The sequence below is a fragment of the Scardinius erythrophthalmus genome (assembly GCF_964197995.2).
Source record: "Scardinius erythrophthalmus genome assembly, chromosome: 21".
NCBI classification, from domain to species: Eukaryota; Metazoa; Chordata; class Actinopteri; order Cypriniformes; family Leuciscidae; genus Scardinius; species Scardinius erythrophthalmus.
The window spans coordinates 33947650-33968293 of record NC_138241.1 but is presented as its reverse complement, the minus strand read 5'-3'; the positions used below and the strand labels follow the sequence as shown (position 1 = coordinate 33968293).

Sequence of the window (20644 nt, the reverse complement as noted above, 5' to 3'; positions counted from 1 at the left end):
TTGCCAAAACCTTTACCAAGTTTCGTACCATTCCGGTAAAGTAAAAAATTCTAAAAAAATTTAAAATTAAAAATTTCGGACAAAAAAATGACAGAACAGCACCAAAGGGTTAAAAGTAAAAACATGGACAAAACCAATTACACAGCACCTCAAAGCAAATGTCATTTTGTTAGAACTATTTAATAAGATATTGTTCATAATGGCAGTAATAAATTGCACTTTTATATCAATCTCAAATTAATATTATAGATATTGCTATTGTACCTCAATCAAAAGATACAATCATACAAATTACTTCAGACAACATTTGAACATTTCTCCCATAGATTTTCTTCATGCCAGTTTAACTTCTGAGTTAAAATGTAAAAAACACTACATATAGACAAAGAGCATGTCCTTTATATTTACAAAAATGCATTACTAATATACAAATCAGATTCTATGCAAAAACAAAGTTTAGAAAAAGCTTAAAATCACAATGTAGCTTAATTTTATAACACTTTTGAAGACAATAACATTACAAAAGGAAACAGTCTCCTCTGAAAAATACAAGACTTGTTTCATAACAGTTGTAGCATCACAGTTTTGCGGTCTGTGCGTTAACATGCATTAAGGCAAAGGCAACACCATGGTAAAGCTTTCTGACAAGTTCAGCCAGGTGAGTTTAGAGTCCGTCGGGTTTCTGTGAACTGTGAAAGACTGTCTGAGGTCAAACCTGCACAAGGCTTTCTTCACACTGCACTCAATCTGGCATTTTGCAAGACATGAAATTGAAAATTGGTTGCAATATACTGACATACTGTACACTACTGTTCAAAAGTCTTGGGTCGGTAAGATTTTTCTAAGAAAAAAAGTCTCATACTCATCAAAAACAATGAAATATTATTACATTTTAAAAGCTGAATTTTAGTTGCATTACTCTTCAGTGTCACATGATCCTTCAGAAATCATTCTAATACGCTGATACGCGGCTCAAGAAACATTTCTGATTATTATCAATGTGGAAAACATTCTTTTTTTCAGGATTCTTTCAAGAATAGAAAGCTCATTTATTTGAAATAGAAATCTTTTATAACATTATAAATGTCTTTCCTGTCACCTGTAATTTATTTAAGGTGTCCTTGCTGAATAAAAGCATTAATTTCTTTTTAAAAAAAGAAGAAAAAATCATACTGACCCCTATTATTTGAAAGGCAGTGTAGTAATGAATGCCATCATGATGTTACTTAAGACTTACGACATCTGAGAGTGTTTAACAAGTCAGCACATTTCTAATAATCTTATATAAATCATACAGATGTGTTTTAGAGATGGCTTGTAAACAGAAAATACCAATTTATTACATAACTTTTTGATGTCAAAACATTTTCTTGTAACTCAGATTAATATACAGACTATATTTAAAGCATTCATGATTCCTCTTTAAAGTGTAACAGCGTCTCTGTGTTGCTTTCAAAACACTGATCTGTATTTTTGATCAAGCCCATCATCACAATGACATCACCTCAAACAATGCTGTGAGTTCGGCACAGTTTGTCTGACCACAAGTGTTCAAAAAATCTGAATGCAGTCATTACTTATTCAGTGTGTTGGCGCTAGTGACACCGAAATTACACACTTTAGTTGGACGCCACGAAAAAAAGTACATTTTCAAGTTCCCATCATGCAACTCTCCATCAGAGCAAACGTGTCGTGTCACTGGATGTTTGCTGCGTCCCCGTCGCGTCCCTGACCGCTTCATCGCTGTCCTGTTGCAAGAGTCTGTGATTCAATAGTGGCATGTCAACAGCAGTTCTCGCCGCGAGTTCCCCGGAGGATTTGATGACAACCACGTAACGGTAGTCCTCCGCGTCTGTGCTCTCGTGAACGTCCGCCGTGGTTTGGCGACTGCAGGACGGTGAGGAGGTCATCACAGGCCCTTCCACCGCCACGCCGGGTAGTTCGTCGCCCTCCTCAGGGAAGCTGGTGTTGATGTAGATGATGTCCCTCCGGTTGGACACCGTGGGGAGTTTCCCAGCCAGATTCTCCAGTCTCTTCCTAACCTGTGTGAAGTCGGGTCGGTCCATCGGATCATTGCTCCAGCAGCTGAACATGATATCATACCTGAAACGCCACACAAGACATGTTATGATAGTCAAATCAGATTTACTAAAAAAGAAAAATCACATCAGTTAATCAGAAGTTTTGACTTGTTTTCCAGTATTATGTTATTTTAAAGGTTCCTAATTTTGTTTTTGAGTCTCCTACAATAGGTTTACATGCATCTAAGGTCAAAAAACTATTTATTAACTCAGCATTAACACTTTTCTCACAGTGTCTGAAACTGTTCAATTAAAGATTCAGGGTGTTTCTCAAAACCAAGAATGCAAAGAACGGACTTGTGTTCTTGGGGAGAACGCTCTTGCTAGTTGTTCTTGGAAGAATGAACTCACAAGGTGACGAGCACACATAACGCTGCTGACAGTTTGAGACGATGTGTTCTTGCTGGTATTGCGCAATAATACCCAAACATAACGAGAATTATTGACGCTAACAGCCAGGCTTTATCGCCCAAGCCTACCCTCAGCTCAAGGGATTACTCTACAACTGTACACTACAATGTAATGTATATTCATAATAAAGCAACGCTTATGGAGATTCTCACTTCCGAAAACGTTTGAGCACATTTTCGATTCGCCATAAATTTTCGAAAAATGCCAATATTGGAAATCTACACAGTTGATTTCTTGCATTAAATGTTCTCAGAAGTGAATTTAGTGATGAAATAGTGTACGAAATTGTAGAAAAACGACTTGCTGTAGGCTATTGACCTGCCTCTCCTTTCTCGAATGCCGAAATGAATGCTGGGATATTTCTGCCGTCAAGTTCACACAAGTTACCAACCGATGCATCCTCGGTAAAATGGGCGTGTCAAGTAAACTTCCGGGATTTTTAACCATTCATGCCAAAATGCAAACTTGTGTATTGGGACAGTTCTTGGGCAGCGACTGATGACGTTTCACAAGTCCACAAGAACACAAGTACAGACAAGAATGCATATTGAGAAACGGCCTCAGTCTCTTTAAACCCCTCCTCTCTCTGAGAGCTTCCTCTGCTCTGATTGGTCAGACGGCCCAGGCTGTTGTGATTGGTCGACCGCTTACAGCGCGTGTCAGAAACGGAACGCCTACGTATTACCATATCTGAATTTCAGCTCTTCCTCAGCACTTTATACACAGTGATACGAAGAGTAACAATGGTGTTTTTTAGCACATCAATTCAAGCACGAATCCTCATCTTTTGGAAGATCATGCAAAGTGGATTTGCTTTCGCAGCGCAGAATAAAGCATCTTCTCGACATGAACAACATGAACTAAACTCTTCCAGTCTCAGATAATCTACAGTGGTTGAGGGCGGGGCAAAGTAGACGTTGTTTGAGGGCAGCCAATGAAGACCACAGGCTGGCATTATGCAAATTTGTTACAAACATACATAGGTTTTAGCAGGAAGTAAGATTACAATTACTGGCGACTCATTTCAGGCAGTTTAGAATCGCTTCTTTCTTTTGGGAGACTCCATTTATCCTTTACAGACCTTTAACATTCACAAACAGCTCTATTACACACTACATGAAAGGTAGGTAAATTAACAGATAAATTAACCTGAGAAGGAAAATGCATAAGATATGTGACCCTGGACCACAAAACCAGTCACATGGGTCAATTTTTTTAAATTGAGATTTATACATCACATGAAAGCTGAATAATAAGCTTGTTTGTTATGATAAGACAATATTTGGCCGAGATACAACTATTAGAAAATCTGGAATCTGAGGGTGCAAAAAAGTCCTTTAAAGTTGTTCATTTATGTTGGCGATTGTTCTGCATTAACTCACAAAAATAAATGTTTTATATATTTACGGTAGGAAATTTACAAAATATCTTCATGGAACATGATCTTTACTTAATATCCTAATGATTTTTGGCATGAAAGAAAAATCGATACTTTTGACCCAATGTATTGTTGGCTATTGCCACAAATAAACCTGTGCGACTCGAGACTGGTTTTGTGATCCAGGGTCACATATAAGCAAAGCTGTTTCTGGTGCATAAAGTTGTTATATTTTGATAAAGCACAACGTTTAATCGTCTTTTAGAATAATATACTGATGAATTATGCACAATATGACATGCGGTAAGTAATTCATATTAAAAAAAGTCAATTAGAATTTCATGTTAACTAACAGTTTTGGACTGGATACAAGTTTTGTCCAGGAAAAAGGCATGCTATGACCACAAACAGGATTATCCACAGACATTTTAAAACTCACAGTTCATCAAGACAGTCGGGGGGTTGTTTCAGTCGGTTTCCATCAAGGAGATAGTCGTAAATCTCATGGTTTTGTACTCCAGGGTATGGGGTCATGCCTCGAGTGGCTATTTCCCACATGGTCACTCCAAACGCCCACTAAACAGGACATTAAGGGATAATAAACATTAACAACTGAACATCAACAAACATTCAAAAACCCTGACTATGGTCTACAGCTTATCAATGAGAAGTCATATGTCATATGAACAGCCGTTTCTTGTACCGAAGTAACACACACTTCAGTTCAAAAGTTTGAAGTTTGAGGTCAGTAAGATTTTTATACTTTTATTTAGCAAAGAGGCAGTAAATTTATCAAAAATGACATTTATAATGTTAGAAGAGATTTCTACTTCAAATAAATGCTGTTCTTTTGAACTTTCCATTCATCAAATAATGCTAAATAAATGTATCACGTTTCCACAAAAATATGAAGCAGCATGAACTGTTTCCAACATTGATAATAAATCATCATATGTGACCCTGGATCACAAAACCAGTCACGAGTCGCACGGGTATATCTGTGGCAATAGCCAACAGTACATTGTATGGGTCAAAATGATTGATTTTTCTTTTATGCCAAAAATCATTAGGATATTAAGTAAAGATCATGTTCCATGAAGATATTTTGTACATTTCCTACCGTAAATATATAAAACATTTATTTTTGTGAGTGAATGCAGCACAATCGCCAACATAAATGAACAACTTTAAAGGAGATTTTCTCAATGTTTAGATTTTTTTGCACCCTCAGATTCCAGATTTACAATAGTTGTATCTCAGCCAAATATTGTCCTATCCAAACAAACAATATATCAATGGAAAGCTTATTTATTCAGCTGATGATGATGTATACATCTCAATTTAAAAAAAAATTACCCATGTGACTGGTTTTGTGGTCCAGGGTCATCATATTCGAATGATTTCTGAAGGATCATGTGACACTGAAGACTGGAGTAATGATGCTGAAAATTCAGCTTTGATCACAGGAATAAATTACTTTTAAAAATATATTAAAATATATTACTTTAAATAGTAATAATATTACAGAATATTGCTGTTTTCACTGTATTTTTGTTCAAATAAATGCAGCCTTGCTGAGCAAAAGAGACTTCTATAAAAGCCATTTAAAAAAAAATGAATGTAGTTTATGTCAAATAAAAGGAACTATAAAGTTATGAGCAGCTGTAGATAATAAATACATCACACATCCCTCATGAATTTGAATAAAGCAGAGTTATGAAGAGGCTGTTCTTACCACATCACTTTTCACTGTGAAGACTCTGTCAGCGAGGCTTTCCACTGCGATCCATTTGACAGGCATCTTGGCTATCCGGCCCTGTCTGTAATAGTCCCCACTGTAGATTTTCTTTGACAGGCCGAAATCCGCAACACACACGCTCAAGTCATCTCGCAACCTGGATGAAAAAAGAAAATTAATTGCTTGAAACAAACACTGAGACTTTTAAAGTTCAAATAAACAGTAATAAAATCACTAGCATTACATTTGAGGTCTTCTGCTCACCAAGGCTACATTTATTTGATCAAAAATACAGTAAAAACAGTAATATTATGAAATATTTTTTCAATTTAAAATAACTGTTTTCTATGTTAATATATGTTAAAATGCAATTTATTCCTGTGATCAAAGCTGAATTTTCAGCATCATTACTCCAGTCTTCAATGTTCAAAAACAGTTTAATTTGTTTGTTTGTTTTGGAAACAAAAAAAAAAAACAAAAAAAATGTATACGTTCAGGACACACACATGCAGTTGCGAGCTGCCAGGTCCCGGTGTAGGAAGTTCCTGTTGCTGAGATACTCCATTCCCAGAGCGATGTCAATCATGAACTTCAGGAGCATCTGCGTAGGGAGAAACTGGAAATGCAACACAGCATCTGTTAGACCCATGATAACTTCACAGTTTGGTTCATGCATGGAGACTAATAGTAATGCTGCTTATTTGGCATCTCACCACAGGATCTTCCTCGAGACGTGAGCGCAGGAGGAAACTATGCAAGTCTCCGTACTTCATGAAGGGGAGCACGACCATTGGTTTAGGAAAGTGTCCTGAACCCACTTCTAAACAAACACCTACGTGAACAAATCAGCATTATAGCAGTAGATAAAGAATGAGGGATACGCTTTGATATCATTGACCTGAACATATTATGGATTTAAACACTTTGCATATTGATATCAGAATGTTTTCACTCTATTTGATAATAATGAGTATATATTTCTAGTGTGTTCAATAACGCAGGTGCCAGGTATGCTTCTTACCCAAGAGTCTGATGACATTATGATGGTGAAAATCCTTCATGCAAGCGGCTTCATTCAGAAACTCTTCAATCTCTCTCTGGGAGAAGTTATCCACTGAAAGAGGCAGAAATTAATGCTTTATTTCATTATTTTATATCATATTCTCTTCTAGTTATATAGATCTCACATAAAATAGAAGTTTAGTGTCTTTGCAGACCATTGTAAAGATCTATTGCTGTAAGATTAGTTAATTATCTTAGTTAATTAGTTAAAACAAACATACAAAAAAATCTCTGGGTGCAAATATGGTAATAACAAAAACAGTAATAAAAGAAAAAAAAAAGAAAAATACTATAATAATAAATGTAATACTTAAAAAAAGAATTAACTTCAAATATTTTTTAAATGGTAATAATTAATAAATAAAATATAAATGTTAAATATTAAATTAAATTTGACAGAAAAAAACGAATATTAATAAGAATGAAAAATATAATACTCTTTTTAAATATTTTTCTAATAATAATAATAATGTAATGGTTTTTACAATTTAATAAAAATAAATATAATAATAATAATAATAATAATAATAATAATAATGATACAATATTTTGAAAAAGTATTACATTTATTATTAATATTAGAATTAAATTTTTTAATAATAATAAATGTAATACTTTTTAAAATGTAATAAATAATAAATAAAATGTAAGTGTAATATTATATATATGTAATACTTTAACTTAATATTTTTAAATAACAAAAAATATTATTATTTTACAGTTCAATAAAAGTAAATATAATAAAAATTGTAATAATAAATAAATAAAATATTAATTGTAATATTATAAATGTAATAATTTTTCTAAATAATTTTAAATAAAATATGTAAAACTTTAATATTTTAATAATAATAATAATAAGTAAATGTAATTTTTCCAAAATAAAAAATAACTAATTTTAAATTAAATACTTAATAAAAGTAAAAAGTATCCACCTTCATAATCTTAATCTAAAATATGCAACTAAAATGATTTGCACTTTTGAAATCAAACACTTACATTTCATGGTTTTCACAGCAACTTTTTCAGAGGTTCCATCAGGCTGTATGAGATGCCCCTCCATCACAGATCCAAACTCACCTAAAGAAGAGACATTAGGTCAATAAATGCATCTGACATGAGCTGCAGCACAACACAACACAACACAACACAACACAACACAACACCAGACTGCGTTCTCACCTTCTCCGAGGACTTTACCGATGGACAGCAGGTTCCTTAAGATCATCACGTCCTGGAGTTTGGCCTGAAGCTCACTGCTAATGCCCAGACTGGCAACTAAAACAAAGAAGAAATACTTTATAATCTATAATATTTTAAATCTTCAAGTTTTTTTGGAAAAATGCTAGCAATGCTTGACGTACGTGTGGTTTCGATGACTGAACGGTTGTAGGATCTCTGAGGTCTGTACTCAACGTTAGGAGTGAGCTTGTCATCAGCACCAAACAAACACCTGTAGAGGGAGCCAGAGATACAGTTATACACAGCACACAAACAAAAATCATTCATTTAGAGTCACAATTCACACATTTCCCCATAACATATTACTAATTACTGACTGTAACACTTAGCAATTTTGAGATTTAGGATTTCATGAAGTATCAGGCTGAAAAGCTGACATTAAGTTGCAGTAAATCTGTTGAACCAGCAGGAACTTCTAGGTCAACCTACTTCTAGTGCTAGTCGACTAATGTAAATCAGCCAGCTATATCAGTACAAAACCAGTACTACTAACCAGCAAAAACTATAAAACTTCATGCAGGTCTAAGCCAGCAATGAAGGAGCTACAAACAAAAAAATAAGACTAAAAAGCCACAGGATCCTAAAATGCAATAGAAATGAAATGCACTTTAGTGTTGAACGGAAGCATTTCTTCCTAGTTTCTTTATTTTGCCTCCTTTTAAAAAGCAGACACTACCTTGAACTGGGATGAACTGACTATAATATAGGATTATTATTTTTAAATTCAGTATGAATTACTACAAATCTCTCTTATGAAAGTTGACATTTAACTATACAGAGTACGTTCTTAATCACAGTAAGATGTTTACATGACACAAGCAAACCTTTTAACTCGCGTTTACATGCAATTTCCATTTATCTCATTATTCTCTAAGAATTGTGGTTATTTTTACCAGCATTATTCACATACTGCTGAACTCACAGCAAACAGCTAGACTTCTCATTAACCCTTGTTTGTCCAAATACATGCTTGTTTTCCTGTTTTCTAAGCAGATTAGACTTCAGCATTTGCACTCATTTTAGGGAGTCCTGAAACCTTGGACCTTGAATAGTTAACATTTGGTTATAACTTAGTGGATATTTAACCGCAAAGCGACCACAACCCCCACTGCACATTATCGGTGAAGTCAGCCAGAGGCTGTTCAAGTATTCCGGAGAATGATGAAAACGGGATGTTGTTAGTCTCACTAGAAGCTCTTTGCTTATAGCACTACTTCGGCCAACTCTGTCCTCCATAATTTTGTTTTATTAAGAAGCCATGCTGTTTTTACAGACCAAGCACTGCAACCTCCCCCTACTTTTCTTTCCTGAAGCCTTCAATTTCTTGTCCCAAGTACATTAATAAGAACAAACTCTGGTTCCTAAAATAGCTCTTGTTTTTCAGATTTGGTCTTAAGAGTGAAAAGACGTCTGAAATCGCAGAGCAGAGAGATTTAGCAACAATTACAGCAATGAAATACAGAGTGAAACATATTACATTCTACCGACTTGGTAAAACACAATAACAAGCAAACAAAATGCATACGGACAGTGAAAAGTAAAGTAAATGAAACAACACATGCAAAATGAATAAATAGAATAAAATGCATGCGGACAGTAAAAAGTAAAGTAAATAAAAAAAACATATGCGAACCGAATAAATAGAATAAAATGCATACTGACAGTTAAAAGTAAATAACACATGCAAACCGAATAAATAGAATAAAATGCATACTGACAGTGAAAAGTAAATTAAATTAAATAACATATGCAGACCAAATAAATAGAAAAAATAAATAAGATTCACAGGCTTCTCACAATTCTGAGAAAAAAACCCTTTACAATATATATATTTTTTTATCAGAAGAATATTGAGAGATAAACTTGCAATTGCAAGATTGCAAAATTTGAATTATAAGACAAACAATTGCGAGGGAAAGAAGTCAGAATTGTGAGGTAAAAAGTCGCAGTTACCTTTTTTATTTCTAATTCTGTGACGGAAGCAAGCCTCCATTTTAAACAGCTATTTTATTATGATGCTAACATTATGACGTCAGTTTAAAAGTTATTTTAAAGGGTTTTTCTTGGGAATAACGTGCTAATAAATCACGTAATATAAAAACAGAAAATTGTGTTCAAGTAAACCGAGTCGATTTTGATGTCATGTTGACTATAAAAGATTAAAAAAAGAGAAATGACAGAAACTTACGGCAAAAAAGAGTGACTGCGCAGCCACAAGACGCCAAACATCACTATCAACAACAGACAGAAGCCGCAAACCACTCCAAGCACAATGTACACGGAGTCGGAACGACTGGGAACTGGCGTCGAGGATGGAGAATCAGGAGATCCTGAAAGAAACAAAACAAAAGGTCAGCAGAATACTAGACATCCTGTAATGGACAATATAGTAATATATTAATATGATCCTCTCTTGAGTTTTGCTGCTCTGGAAACTCGTTCATCAAACAGGTGATGATGTGTCCTTTGCTCATGACCCTCTTTTGTTGTCCAAAATGTTGAGATCACACAAGAGTGATTTAACTGCATTCTTTCCGAACAAATATCCCTCCTGGCCGCTGAGAGACTATTTTTATTTAATCGACTACATTTTTAAAGAGGTTTTTAATTTTAAGATCAACTGGAAATGTTTCTTATGGGAAACAAGGGATGTATTTACTGCAATTAATTTACAAAATCAAGATAATTGTTCTGTGGGATGCCTTCCAGAAAGAAGTTGTTGGCACTAACTCAGGTTTGCTGCAGTGCTTTTAAATATCAAAAATATATTTAGGCTGGTAATTATTTACAGGAGCTTCTTAAGAAATAAAACAAACAAACACACACACACACACACACACACACACACACACACACACACACACACACACACACACACATAAAGATATAATGTATGTGTGTGTGTGTGTGTGTGTGTATATATATATATATATATAAAGATATAATGTATATACACTCACCTAAAGGATTATTAGGAACACCTGTTCAATTTCTCATTAATGCAATTATCTAATCAACCAATCACATGGCAGTTGCTTCAATGTATTTACGGGTGTGGTCCTGGTCAAGACAATCTCCTGAACTCCAAACTGAATGTCAGAATGGGAAAGAAAGGCGATTTAAGCAATTTTGAGCGTGACATGGTTGTTGGTGCCAGACGGGCCGGTCTGAGTATTTCACAATCTGCTCAGTTACTGGGATTTTCACACACAACCATTTCTAGGGTTTACAAAGAATGGTGTGAAAAGGGAAAAACATCCAGTATGCTGCAGTCCTGTGGGTGAAAATGCCTTGTTGATGCTAGAGGTCAGAGGAGAATGGGCCGACTGATTCAAGATGATAGAAGAGCAACTTTGACTGAAATAACCACTCGTTACAACAGAGGTATGCAGCAAAGCATTTGTGAAGCCACAACACGCACAACCTTGAGGCGGATGGGCTACAACAGCAGAAGACCCCACCGGGTACCACTCATCTCCACTACAAATAGGAAAAAGAGGCTACAATTTGCACGAGCTCACCAAAATTGGACAGTTGAAGACTGGAAAAATGTTGCCTGGTCTGATGAGTCTCGATTTCTGTTGAGACATTCAGATGGTAGAGTCAGAATTTGGCGTAAACAGAATGAGAACATGGATCCATCATGCCTTGTTACCACTGTGCAGGCTGGTGGTGGTGGTGTAATGGTGTGGGGGATGTTTTCTTGGCACACTTTAGGCCCCTTAGTGCCAATTGGGCATCGTTTAAATGCCACGGCCTACCTGAGCATTGTTTCTGACCATGTCCATCCCTTTATGACCACCATGTACCCATCCTCTGATGGCTACTTCCAGCAGGATAATGCACCATGTCACAATGCTCGAATCATTTCAAATTGGTTTCTTGAACATGACAATGAGTTCACTGTACTAAAATGTCCCCCACAGTCACCAGATCTTAACCCAATAGAGCATCTTTGGGATGTGGTGGAACGGGAGCTTCGTGCCCTGGATGTGCATCCCACAAATCTCCATCAACTGCAAGATGCTATCCTATCAATATGGGCCAACATTTCTAAAGAATGCTTTCAGCACTTTGTTGAATCAATGCCACGTAGAATTAAGGCAGTTCTGAAGGCGAAAGGGGGTCAAACACAGTATTAGTATGGTGTTCCTAATAATCCTTTAGGTGAGTGTATATGAAGAGTTCAGATGCAAAAGCCTCTAAGTGCCATCTGAAATTTTCTTCTAGAATGATCATTTTTGTCAAGCTTGTATGTTTATGTTCAGTAATTTCACTTTAATGGCAATGAAAATTACCTATTAATTGTCATTAAAGTGAAATTACTGAACTTAAATATACAAGCTATATATATATTTTTTTTTTTATTATTATATATATAATGTATGTGTATATAAAATTTTAAATAACATATAAAGGGAAAAAAAGTTCAAATAAATAAGATTATATAACAAATGTTGAATTTGTATATATTTTATTTAAATTAAAATAATATATAAATATATATATAATGAATTAATAAATCCACAGAGGAAATCTGTTACGTTAGAGCGTCACGATTCTGGATAAATTGAGAATCAAGACTTTTTGTTTAAAATAGAGGTCACGATTCTCCCATGATTCTGAATAGACAAACAAAATAACATGTAATTTAATTTCTAGAAGTTCTGACAAAATGTTAATTGCTGCAGTCAATTTAAAAAATATTTTGACATGATTTGAATGAATTATTATTTAATTTATGTGAATGAATGATTCAATGACTCACTTGTTTCAGTACTGGATGAATCATTTTTGAACGAATCTTTTGAATGAATGATTCAATGACAAATACGTTTTTAACAGTCACTTATCGCCACCAACTGGTGTAATGATGTAATTGATACAATCTCTATTTGAAGCGTCAACTTCCTTTTAAAAGGGAAGCATCAGCTACCGTAGACACTGATGTGTTTATTAATACATTAGTACATTAATGTTAGTACATTAATGTGTATGTGTTTATATCCGCACTATTAACTTTTATCCCAGTGTTTGTCAAGCTCTTTAAAACCTGAATATGACAACTGCTCTCTCTGGGTCAGTGAATCGAGATCGTGATCTTTCAATGATTAGTCGTTGACAGATGTATGTTACGTGGGAAAATAGTTTATTATACAGTTTAGTGGTCATTATACAAACATATTTGTCTGCTGAATTCCACCAGAAAGCAGTAAAACAAACACAACAAAACAAAAAGCACAGCAAAGGCAAAACCAAAAACTTCAAATACAGGGAAACATCACTAACTTTTCTTTTTCTTTTTGCAGTGTCACTCCATTGCAATATTTCACTACATCTACTAATGGTAAAACCCAGAGGAATGTCCGTGCATCTGCTCACCAGTGTTTGGTACGAAGATAAAGAAGCGTGACCTTTTGGTCCCACAGCCGCTCTGAGTGCAGGCCACGACCTCCACACTGTATGTGGTGTTGAACACCTGCAGTGTCACTGCGGCCTCTGTGGTGATACTGTGAATCTGAAACACACACACACACATTTTTTTTAATCATTGTATTGTCAAATGTCTTGCATAGACCAGTCTGAATCTCCATGCTTGTCCAAGCTGGTTTGGTACGGGTCTTAAAGGGCTCCTATTATGCTTTTTTTACATTTTCAACTTTATTTATTGTGTAATGTTGCTGTTTGAGCATTGAAAAGGTCTGCAAAGTCCCTCCAGCAGGAGTTATCCTTTATATCAGTGTCACTGTTTCCGAACTCCCTGAAACGCCTCCATTGCAGTCTTTAGTTTCTTCCGGGAACGAACACGTCACATATTCCTCATTTAAATAATTATTACGCAGAATAAAGGGGCGGGGCCTGGTTGAGTTAGTTAGTAGTGTGTTGAAACTGCCGCTTATGGTAAGGGGCGGGACATTTCCCAAACACACTCGAAGTGCTTGACCAATCACAACACACTGGTCCAGCTGACCAATCAGAGCACAGTGTGCTTTTCAGAAGGAGGGCTTCATAGAGACAGGAAGTAAACAGAGCGTTACTGACAGACTGGCAAGAGAGGAGCTGCACAATATGTGAAAAAGAATTTGTTTTTGAACATTCAAGCATGAAAACCTTTTCTAGTAGCGCCCAAAACTTTGAAAAATGACATAATTGGTTCTCAAAAAAAAAAAAGTATTATGAAAATATTGTTTAGCATTGCAGGAACGAAAAACCTTTTATATAAAATCAAGGGTAAAAACAAAACAAAGGCTGGATGAAAATGAGAAGCTGTTTTTTTTGTGGATTCGTGAGCAGTGAGCATGAGGACATCGGGAGGTTAACACATGACACATGTGACACACCGATGTGCTGGTTTCGTAAATTTGCCACTTCTGTTTCCATAAGATCAGACATTCTGACACTTACACTAAAACTGAGTCAGTGAAAAATGCACATCTCGAAACAAGAAGTGATTCGTTCTAGGGGCCCTGAGAAGTACACGCGGGTTTAGGGTATTTAGGGTGCATGCAACTCATTTCTGCATGTAAATGGTTTCTGGTTTTTAAATATTGAAATACTTGCATGTGTATTTACTAAACTGGATTTGCATTTCCTATTAAGTGCACATTTCTGTTGACCATGCATGAGAATCAACACAATAAGGGTTAAATAGATGCTAGAAAGAAAAATAAACCCAAAAGAAGAACTAAATCCTGCCCAGTCACTGCGATAAGCCACTTCTGGTCATCTAGTTCACATAATTACTTTGTTTTTTTACTGTTTTTTTACTGGTAAGTTTTTCAATCCTTGCCCTCGGTTTGCTGAAGGAACAGAAAAGCGAACTCAGCAGTTATAGTCAACCCAAGCTTAAAACAACATGTTTTTCAAACACACCAACTCTAATTCTTACACACTTACTAGAGACTGACTTACTAAAACTAAACACTCATTAACTGAATAACCTCCTGCAATGCATTACTGTCTCGATGCACCGAATGAGAACTTATAATATACAAATAAGTAAATACTTATTTGGACTTCAAGGGTTTAACAAACAATAAATAGCCCACAACTGCCATTATTGTAAATGTACCTGTGAAGCAATGATTTTGTTTTTTAAATATTAATTTAACTATTCCAGTAACTATTAGAGCTGCTACAGGCAACACTATTTTAGGCAAACTTTAAGGCTTTTTCTTGTCTAGGCCTGATGTTACGATGAAGGAATTAAGGGGACCTTCTTAAATAAAGTAAAATTAATCATTAAAAAAAATAAAAAAAATAATAATAATAATAATAATAAAAAAGAAAGAAAAAAAGAAAAGAAAGCCAGTAAGAAAAAATAAATAAATAAAAATATAAATAAATGTATATATATATATATATATATATATATATATATATATATATTAATATATATATATATATATATATATATATACTTTTTTTGTGTTTTTTGGTGTGAAACATTTTTGTTAACTGATATAAAACTGAAATAAAATAAAATAAGATGAAAAACTTTAAACAAAAATTAGAAATGTTGCCTTGCCAGCTTACTCAAAAAAGAAGACAAATTTCAAAAAATTTTAAATGGAAACAGATAATAAAATAAAATAATAAATTAAACCTAGTTATATAAAAAAAGACAAAAGCATTAAAAAACCCCCAGAACTTAGAAAAATAAATATATATATTTAATATAAAATTATAGTACAAGCTCTTTACCGGTTTTATAAGATTAAAACTAGTCTTTAAACACATATATGCGCTGTGAAACCCAAATGTAAATCAAAATAATGCACTATTCCATGAGCAGTTGTTACTCGATGAACTACAAAGTCATTTTGTTGAGGGAGAGCAACAGGTGTCGGTCCAACACCAGCTCATTTCCAGTTACTGTTGTTTTCACACAGATCACAGTATGAGATCACACAGGTCAGTCACAGCTGTAGAATACAACAGATTGTGAATCGCAGCCGTTGATTTGTCGTCATGAACTCCAGGTCACTCAGTGGTGAGTCACGATAGACATACAATAACAAATGACTTCTCCACATGCCGTCGCTTTCCTGTGACTAGCACAGAAAAAGGAAGTACACCATTGTGCCAGGAGAGAAATAAATGCCATGCTGTTCCAAAACCACTCCCATATGATCGGTCACCGGTCATCGACAAAAGATCTTACAGGGCATTCAGAGATGATGGACTTTGGGAACTAAACTAATGACTTTAGCTAAACAAGTGCACCTATAAATAAAGGAGTGAATCTTCACTTGCCTCACGACTCCATTATGATTCAGAGGGCAACGATTTGATTGTAAAGCGATTCATGATGAATCATGATGCATATTTTCCTCCAATTCTATTGAACAGAAGCATTCAAGTGAGAAGTAATACAAAAAATAAATAAATTGATTTTAATAAAAGCTATAAAAATGTTATTCAGTCAAGAGCAGTGAGTGATTCCCTCTTTTCTTTTCTTGTTTGATCAACATTAATAGCAGCAGGTTTATTATATTAAGACCAAATGCACAGATTTAATAAAATGATACACATCAGATTTTTCCCCCCAAATGTTTACGTTCACTTAAAGGAGTGGCTGATTATGATTTCACTTATCTAACTTTAGTTAGTGTGTAATGTTGCTGTTTGAGCATAAACAACATCTGCAAAGTTACAACGCTCAAAGTTCAAAGCACAGGGAGATATTTGCTTTAAAAGAAATTGCTTTTTAAGGACTACAACCAACCGACATAGGGACTACACGACATTCCTACAGGGTTAGTGACATATCCAACCCTAAAATTTACATAAACCCCGCCCCCTGGAACGTGATTAATAGATTATAAGCTACATAAATTCATCAACTAACCATTCAGAAATGTCCTGTTGCTTCTACATGTTGTCGCTTCTTCTTGAGTCTCTCCATCGTTGTCTGACTTCGGTTTGAACATAAAAGGCTAAAAGTTTTAGAAATTTTCAGTGCATGTCTGTGTGAGGTAAAAGAACACGAGCTCTTGAAGCTCCGCTCCCTGTGCCGGGAGCAGCAGCTCATTTACATTTAAAGGGACAGACACAAAACGGTGCACTTTTGCTCACTCTCAAAAAGTGACAACTTTAACATGCTATATAAAAATATCTGTGGGGTATTTTGAGCTAAAACTTCACATACACACTCTGGGGACATCAGAGACTTATTTTACATCTTGTGAAAAGGGCATTATACCACCTCTTTAAGTCATAACTGACTATTCTTACTTGAATACTCGCAAAGACAGATATTTCTGTGTGTATCTGACCGTTCAAGTGTAATGCGGTGCTAAAGAGATCTAAATTTGCTATCACATGATGTCTGAGAGAGACGGCTTTCTATGTGCGGTTGTGTGTACATACAATTTGAGTGTGTAAGTCAGCACGAGTAACACTCTTTCGTGGGATATTGCGCTTAATAAATACAAGGTTCTATCATGAGACTCTAGATGGCGCAGGCTGATCAGTCTTTAACTCAATCTGCTTGCAATCACATCATCTCTATAGGGCACAGCTGATTGGTTCCTGCAGTATCAGTAGCCAATGAACTCACTGCTCAACCTTCAAATACTGGTCAAGAGTTGTCAAGGCAAAACTGCTTAACATCAAGCACGTCCGCACTTTATTTCCTCATTCATGCGTCTTTTTGTGAAAACCAAAGCATAAGTTACGAAATACACAACTTTTCGAGTACTTTATTTTCAATAAAACAGTACAATAATATGTATGATAGGCCTATTTAAATAAATGTAGTTTTTTGGCATCGATGCAGAATCATCATAAAATCATAAAAACGATTAAATTCCACAGCGCTAGCAGCTATGATACTTTTTCCCCATGTTGTTACACACTTGACCTCGAAAATTATTCATTCTAGTGGGACTTACAACCCAATCTGTGTTTAAAGTGTTTTATTAATAGTCATTCATTTTCAAATTAACCGTTCGCAAAGACCCGCCCCCTTTAGTTACTGTTGCTATGTCCGACAAGCCACGCCTCTCTCACGCCACATGTTCTCACACAGTGAAACACACATCGCGGAGACGAGAGGACACTCACAACACACTGACACACAGGACAGACCAGGGTACTTTTGATATGAAACAAAGTCTCAATTTTCAAATGTGGTCATTTTTTTAAGAAATTTAAACAATAAATACGGTTTTGTGGCTCTTTAATGTGTCTGACAGATCGCTGTAGTTAAAGCTGCTCGTGAACCGATCATCTCTTCCTTCTAGTTCATTTATAGCATCAAATAAACATGAATGAACATCAGAAGGAATGTTGTTTTAACCGCGGAAAGACGTCAGTACACCCCGTTAATCTACTAACTCTCCTGACTGCTTTGTCGGACAAAAACGGCGGATTCGGCAGATTATGATTGGTCAGATCGCCTGTCAATCAAACTCCCTGCGAGGGTCAAGTGCACTTGGAGAAATGACACAATTCTCCTTAAAAGTCAACATGAAACCAAAATTGGCCAATTAGATTTTTTGTATGGAATATTGCATTATTTATTATAAATGATTTATCCGTGCACATGATTTTGTTTAAATTCAAGTGCCTCGTAATCTGTAATCAAAATATCTTGCCCTCCCTCTTGCAGTATCTCTTCTCTTCTCTGATGATGTGTTTATTGGCGTAAGGGTGGGGCAACCTGTCACTCAAATGATCGACCAATAGCAAACCACAACCATCCAATCAAATCCTGTTGGACAAAATCAGGTCCCGCCCTACATTTTCTCTTGTTCAAGAAGCCGTTTCACTCAGATTTATGTCAAATTAGGGAAGAAAAGACTAGCGCAACTTTAGTTTCATGTGGAATTTAAAACTGGCAAATATCACACATTACAAACTGATCTGCAATGATAAAGGCATAACATCATAATGAAGACATTTGCCTAAGGGGCATTTAATAATACAGCTGAACTCAAGCAGGCTGTCATGCCGAAGGAAACGAAACATTAATGATCTCAGACTGTCGCTTTCATCTTAGAAACAAGAACAGCTGTTTTATTTTAATGGCTCAAGCCAATTTCCTCACAGCTGGTGAAAATCTCATGTCTGTAGAGCAACACCGACTAAAATGCTGCACTGGGCAACTTAGAAGTAGATGAACTGAGTAATAAAAACAAATTGGTTACGTACAGGATATGCAGATCCTATAAAGTGAACTCAGGGGGTTTTGCTCTTATTTTGTGTGACACAGAACAGATGTGTGGATGTTTACTTCAGTTGTAACTAGTGTTATTTTAGCATCAGTGATTTACTATTATAGTTTCTGTTAATATTTGGAATTAATATTATTTTTATATTTTCTATTTTCTATTTTTATTTACATTTAAGTTAAAGTTTTAGTAAAACATTTTTATTATTTATCTTTTGTAAATATATCTATTGTTTTTATTTAGTTTTAAGTTTGAATTTATTTGGTTTTAGTTACTTTAGTACTTAGTTTTATGAAAATTTTAAATTTTGCTTTAGCAACTAGCTTAAAATAAAGTAATTTAATTTTTATTTTATTTTATTTTAAGTAATTTATGTTTTTAGTTGTGGTTAATGATAATAACCCTGGTTGCAACACAGTAAACACAGAGTAAAGTAGAAATTATGTGAATATTTTCACCAGCTGAAAGTGAAAATTTTCAGTAAAACCGCAATAATTATTGTATAATAATAAATTAAGCATACAATTTTATATTAAGAAGAATATTTGTACTAATAAAAATGCTTTTGCACCAAAGACTATATAAGTGAACTGCACAAGTAAATAAAAATAGGGAAAATGCCAAAGATACAGTGACCAGTAAAAAAAAAAAAATTGTAAAAAAAATGTTTACCTTTATTTAGTCATTGTTTAAACCTAAAACCTTGACACTCAATAGTAAACATAATCTTTGAGAGAATCTTTAAATAATAATTTAACAAAATCAGCAAAGTTTCTTAAAGAATGTTCCTATACGCTGTGACAACTTTGGGATTATAAAGTTTTTCAGCTGATTTCTAAATAAAAAAGGCATTGCAAGCAAGCATTAAAGGGATATTTCACAACTGGAAAGATGAATGTGTAAGTAAATTGGGTCATTTATGTAGTAGAAATGTGAAATTATTTTAGAAGTTGGTGCCTTCTAGACTGAGAAAAGCCAGTAAATGTATTTTTGGCTCATGTGGATGAAAGACAACAACTCCCAGAATGCACTTGCTTCGCTGCCCTGAGGACACTCCCAAGCCACGCCTACCAGTTACAGAGGGCAGTATCAGGAGAAATGATACAGCTAGGCTACTAGTTGACTCAAAACTGAAAAGACGGCGTTTTATCGCCAGATCCCCCTATGGGCGGGTTGAAGAACACAATTGGCAAACCCAATTACTAACCTTGTTTGTACGTGTCCCGTGTTTAATAGTGACATCATATCCTTGCAAGACTCCATTCAACTTGTCAGGGGGCGGAGCTTCCCATCGGATCATCAACATGGAATTGTTCACGTTAACAGTCAAGTTTTGGGGGCCCTCCAATGGAACTGACAATAATAAAAGTAAAAAGGAAATTTACACTTTCATTTCAGATATATCATCTCTTGAGCAACATGTAAAATACTGACCAAAGACAAACCAAAGGACCAGATTATATTACATTAGAAGTAAAGTATAACAAACCAAAATGCTTATCAGGGACCAAAAATATCCTTCACAGTTCTTTTAAGAATACAGAGGAAATCCTTT

General features: G+C 35.0%; 1 protein-coding gene across 1 annotated transcript in view; it reads right to left on the bottom strand.

Annotated features, from left to right (window-relative positions):
* Nucleotides 1-160: 160 nt before the first annotated feature.
* mertka (c-mer proto-oncogene tyrosine kinase a) overlaps nucleotides 161-20644 on the bottom strand; it is a 36873-nt gene continuing 16389 nt past the window's right edge. Inside the window, exons 8-19 of the mRNA XM_081350288.1 lie at nucleotides 20297-20442; nucleotides 13295-13430; nucleotides 10101-10242; nucleotides 8035-8123; nucleotides 7853-7948; nucleotides 7670-7750; nucleotides 6630-6722; nucleotides 6322-6440; nucleotides 6115-6224; nucleotides 5606-5765; nucleotides 4310-4446; nucleotides 161-2103 (exon numbers count right to left, since the gene is read on the bottom strand). Coding sequence (XP_081206414.1) covers nucleotides 1677-2103; nucleotides 4310-4446; nucleotides 5606-5765; nucleotides 6115-6224; nucleotides 6322-6440; nucleotides 6630-6722; nucleotides 7670-7750; nucleotides 7853-7948; nucleotides 8035-8123; nucleotides 10101-10242; nucleotides 13295-13430; nucleotides 20297-20442 — 1736 coding nt within the window. The 3' untranslated portion in view covers nucleotides 161-1676. The remainder of the gene's footprint in view (nucleotides 2104-4309; nucleotides 4447-5605; nucleotides 5766-6114; nucleotides 6225-6321; nucleotides 6441-6629; nucleotides 6723-7669; nucleotides 7751-7852; nucleotides 7949-8034; nucleotides 8124-10100; nucleotides 10243-13294; nucleotides 13431-20296; nucleotides 20443-20644) is intronic.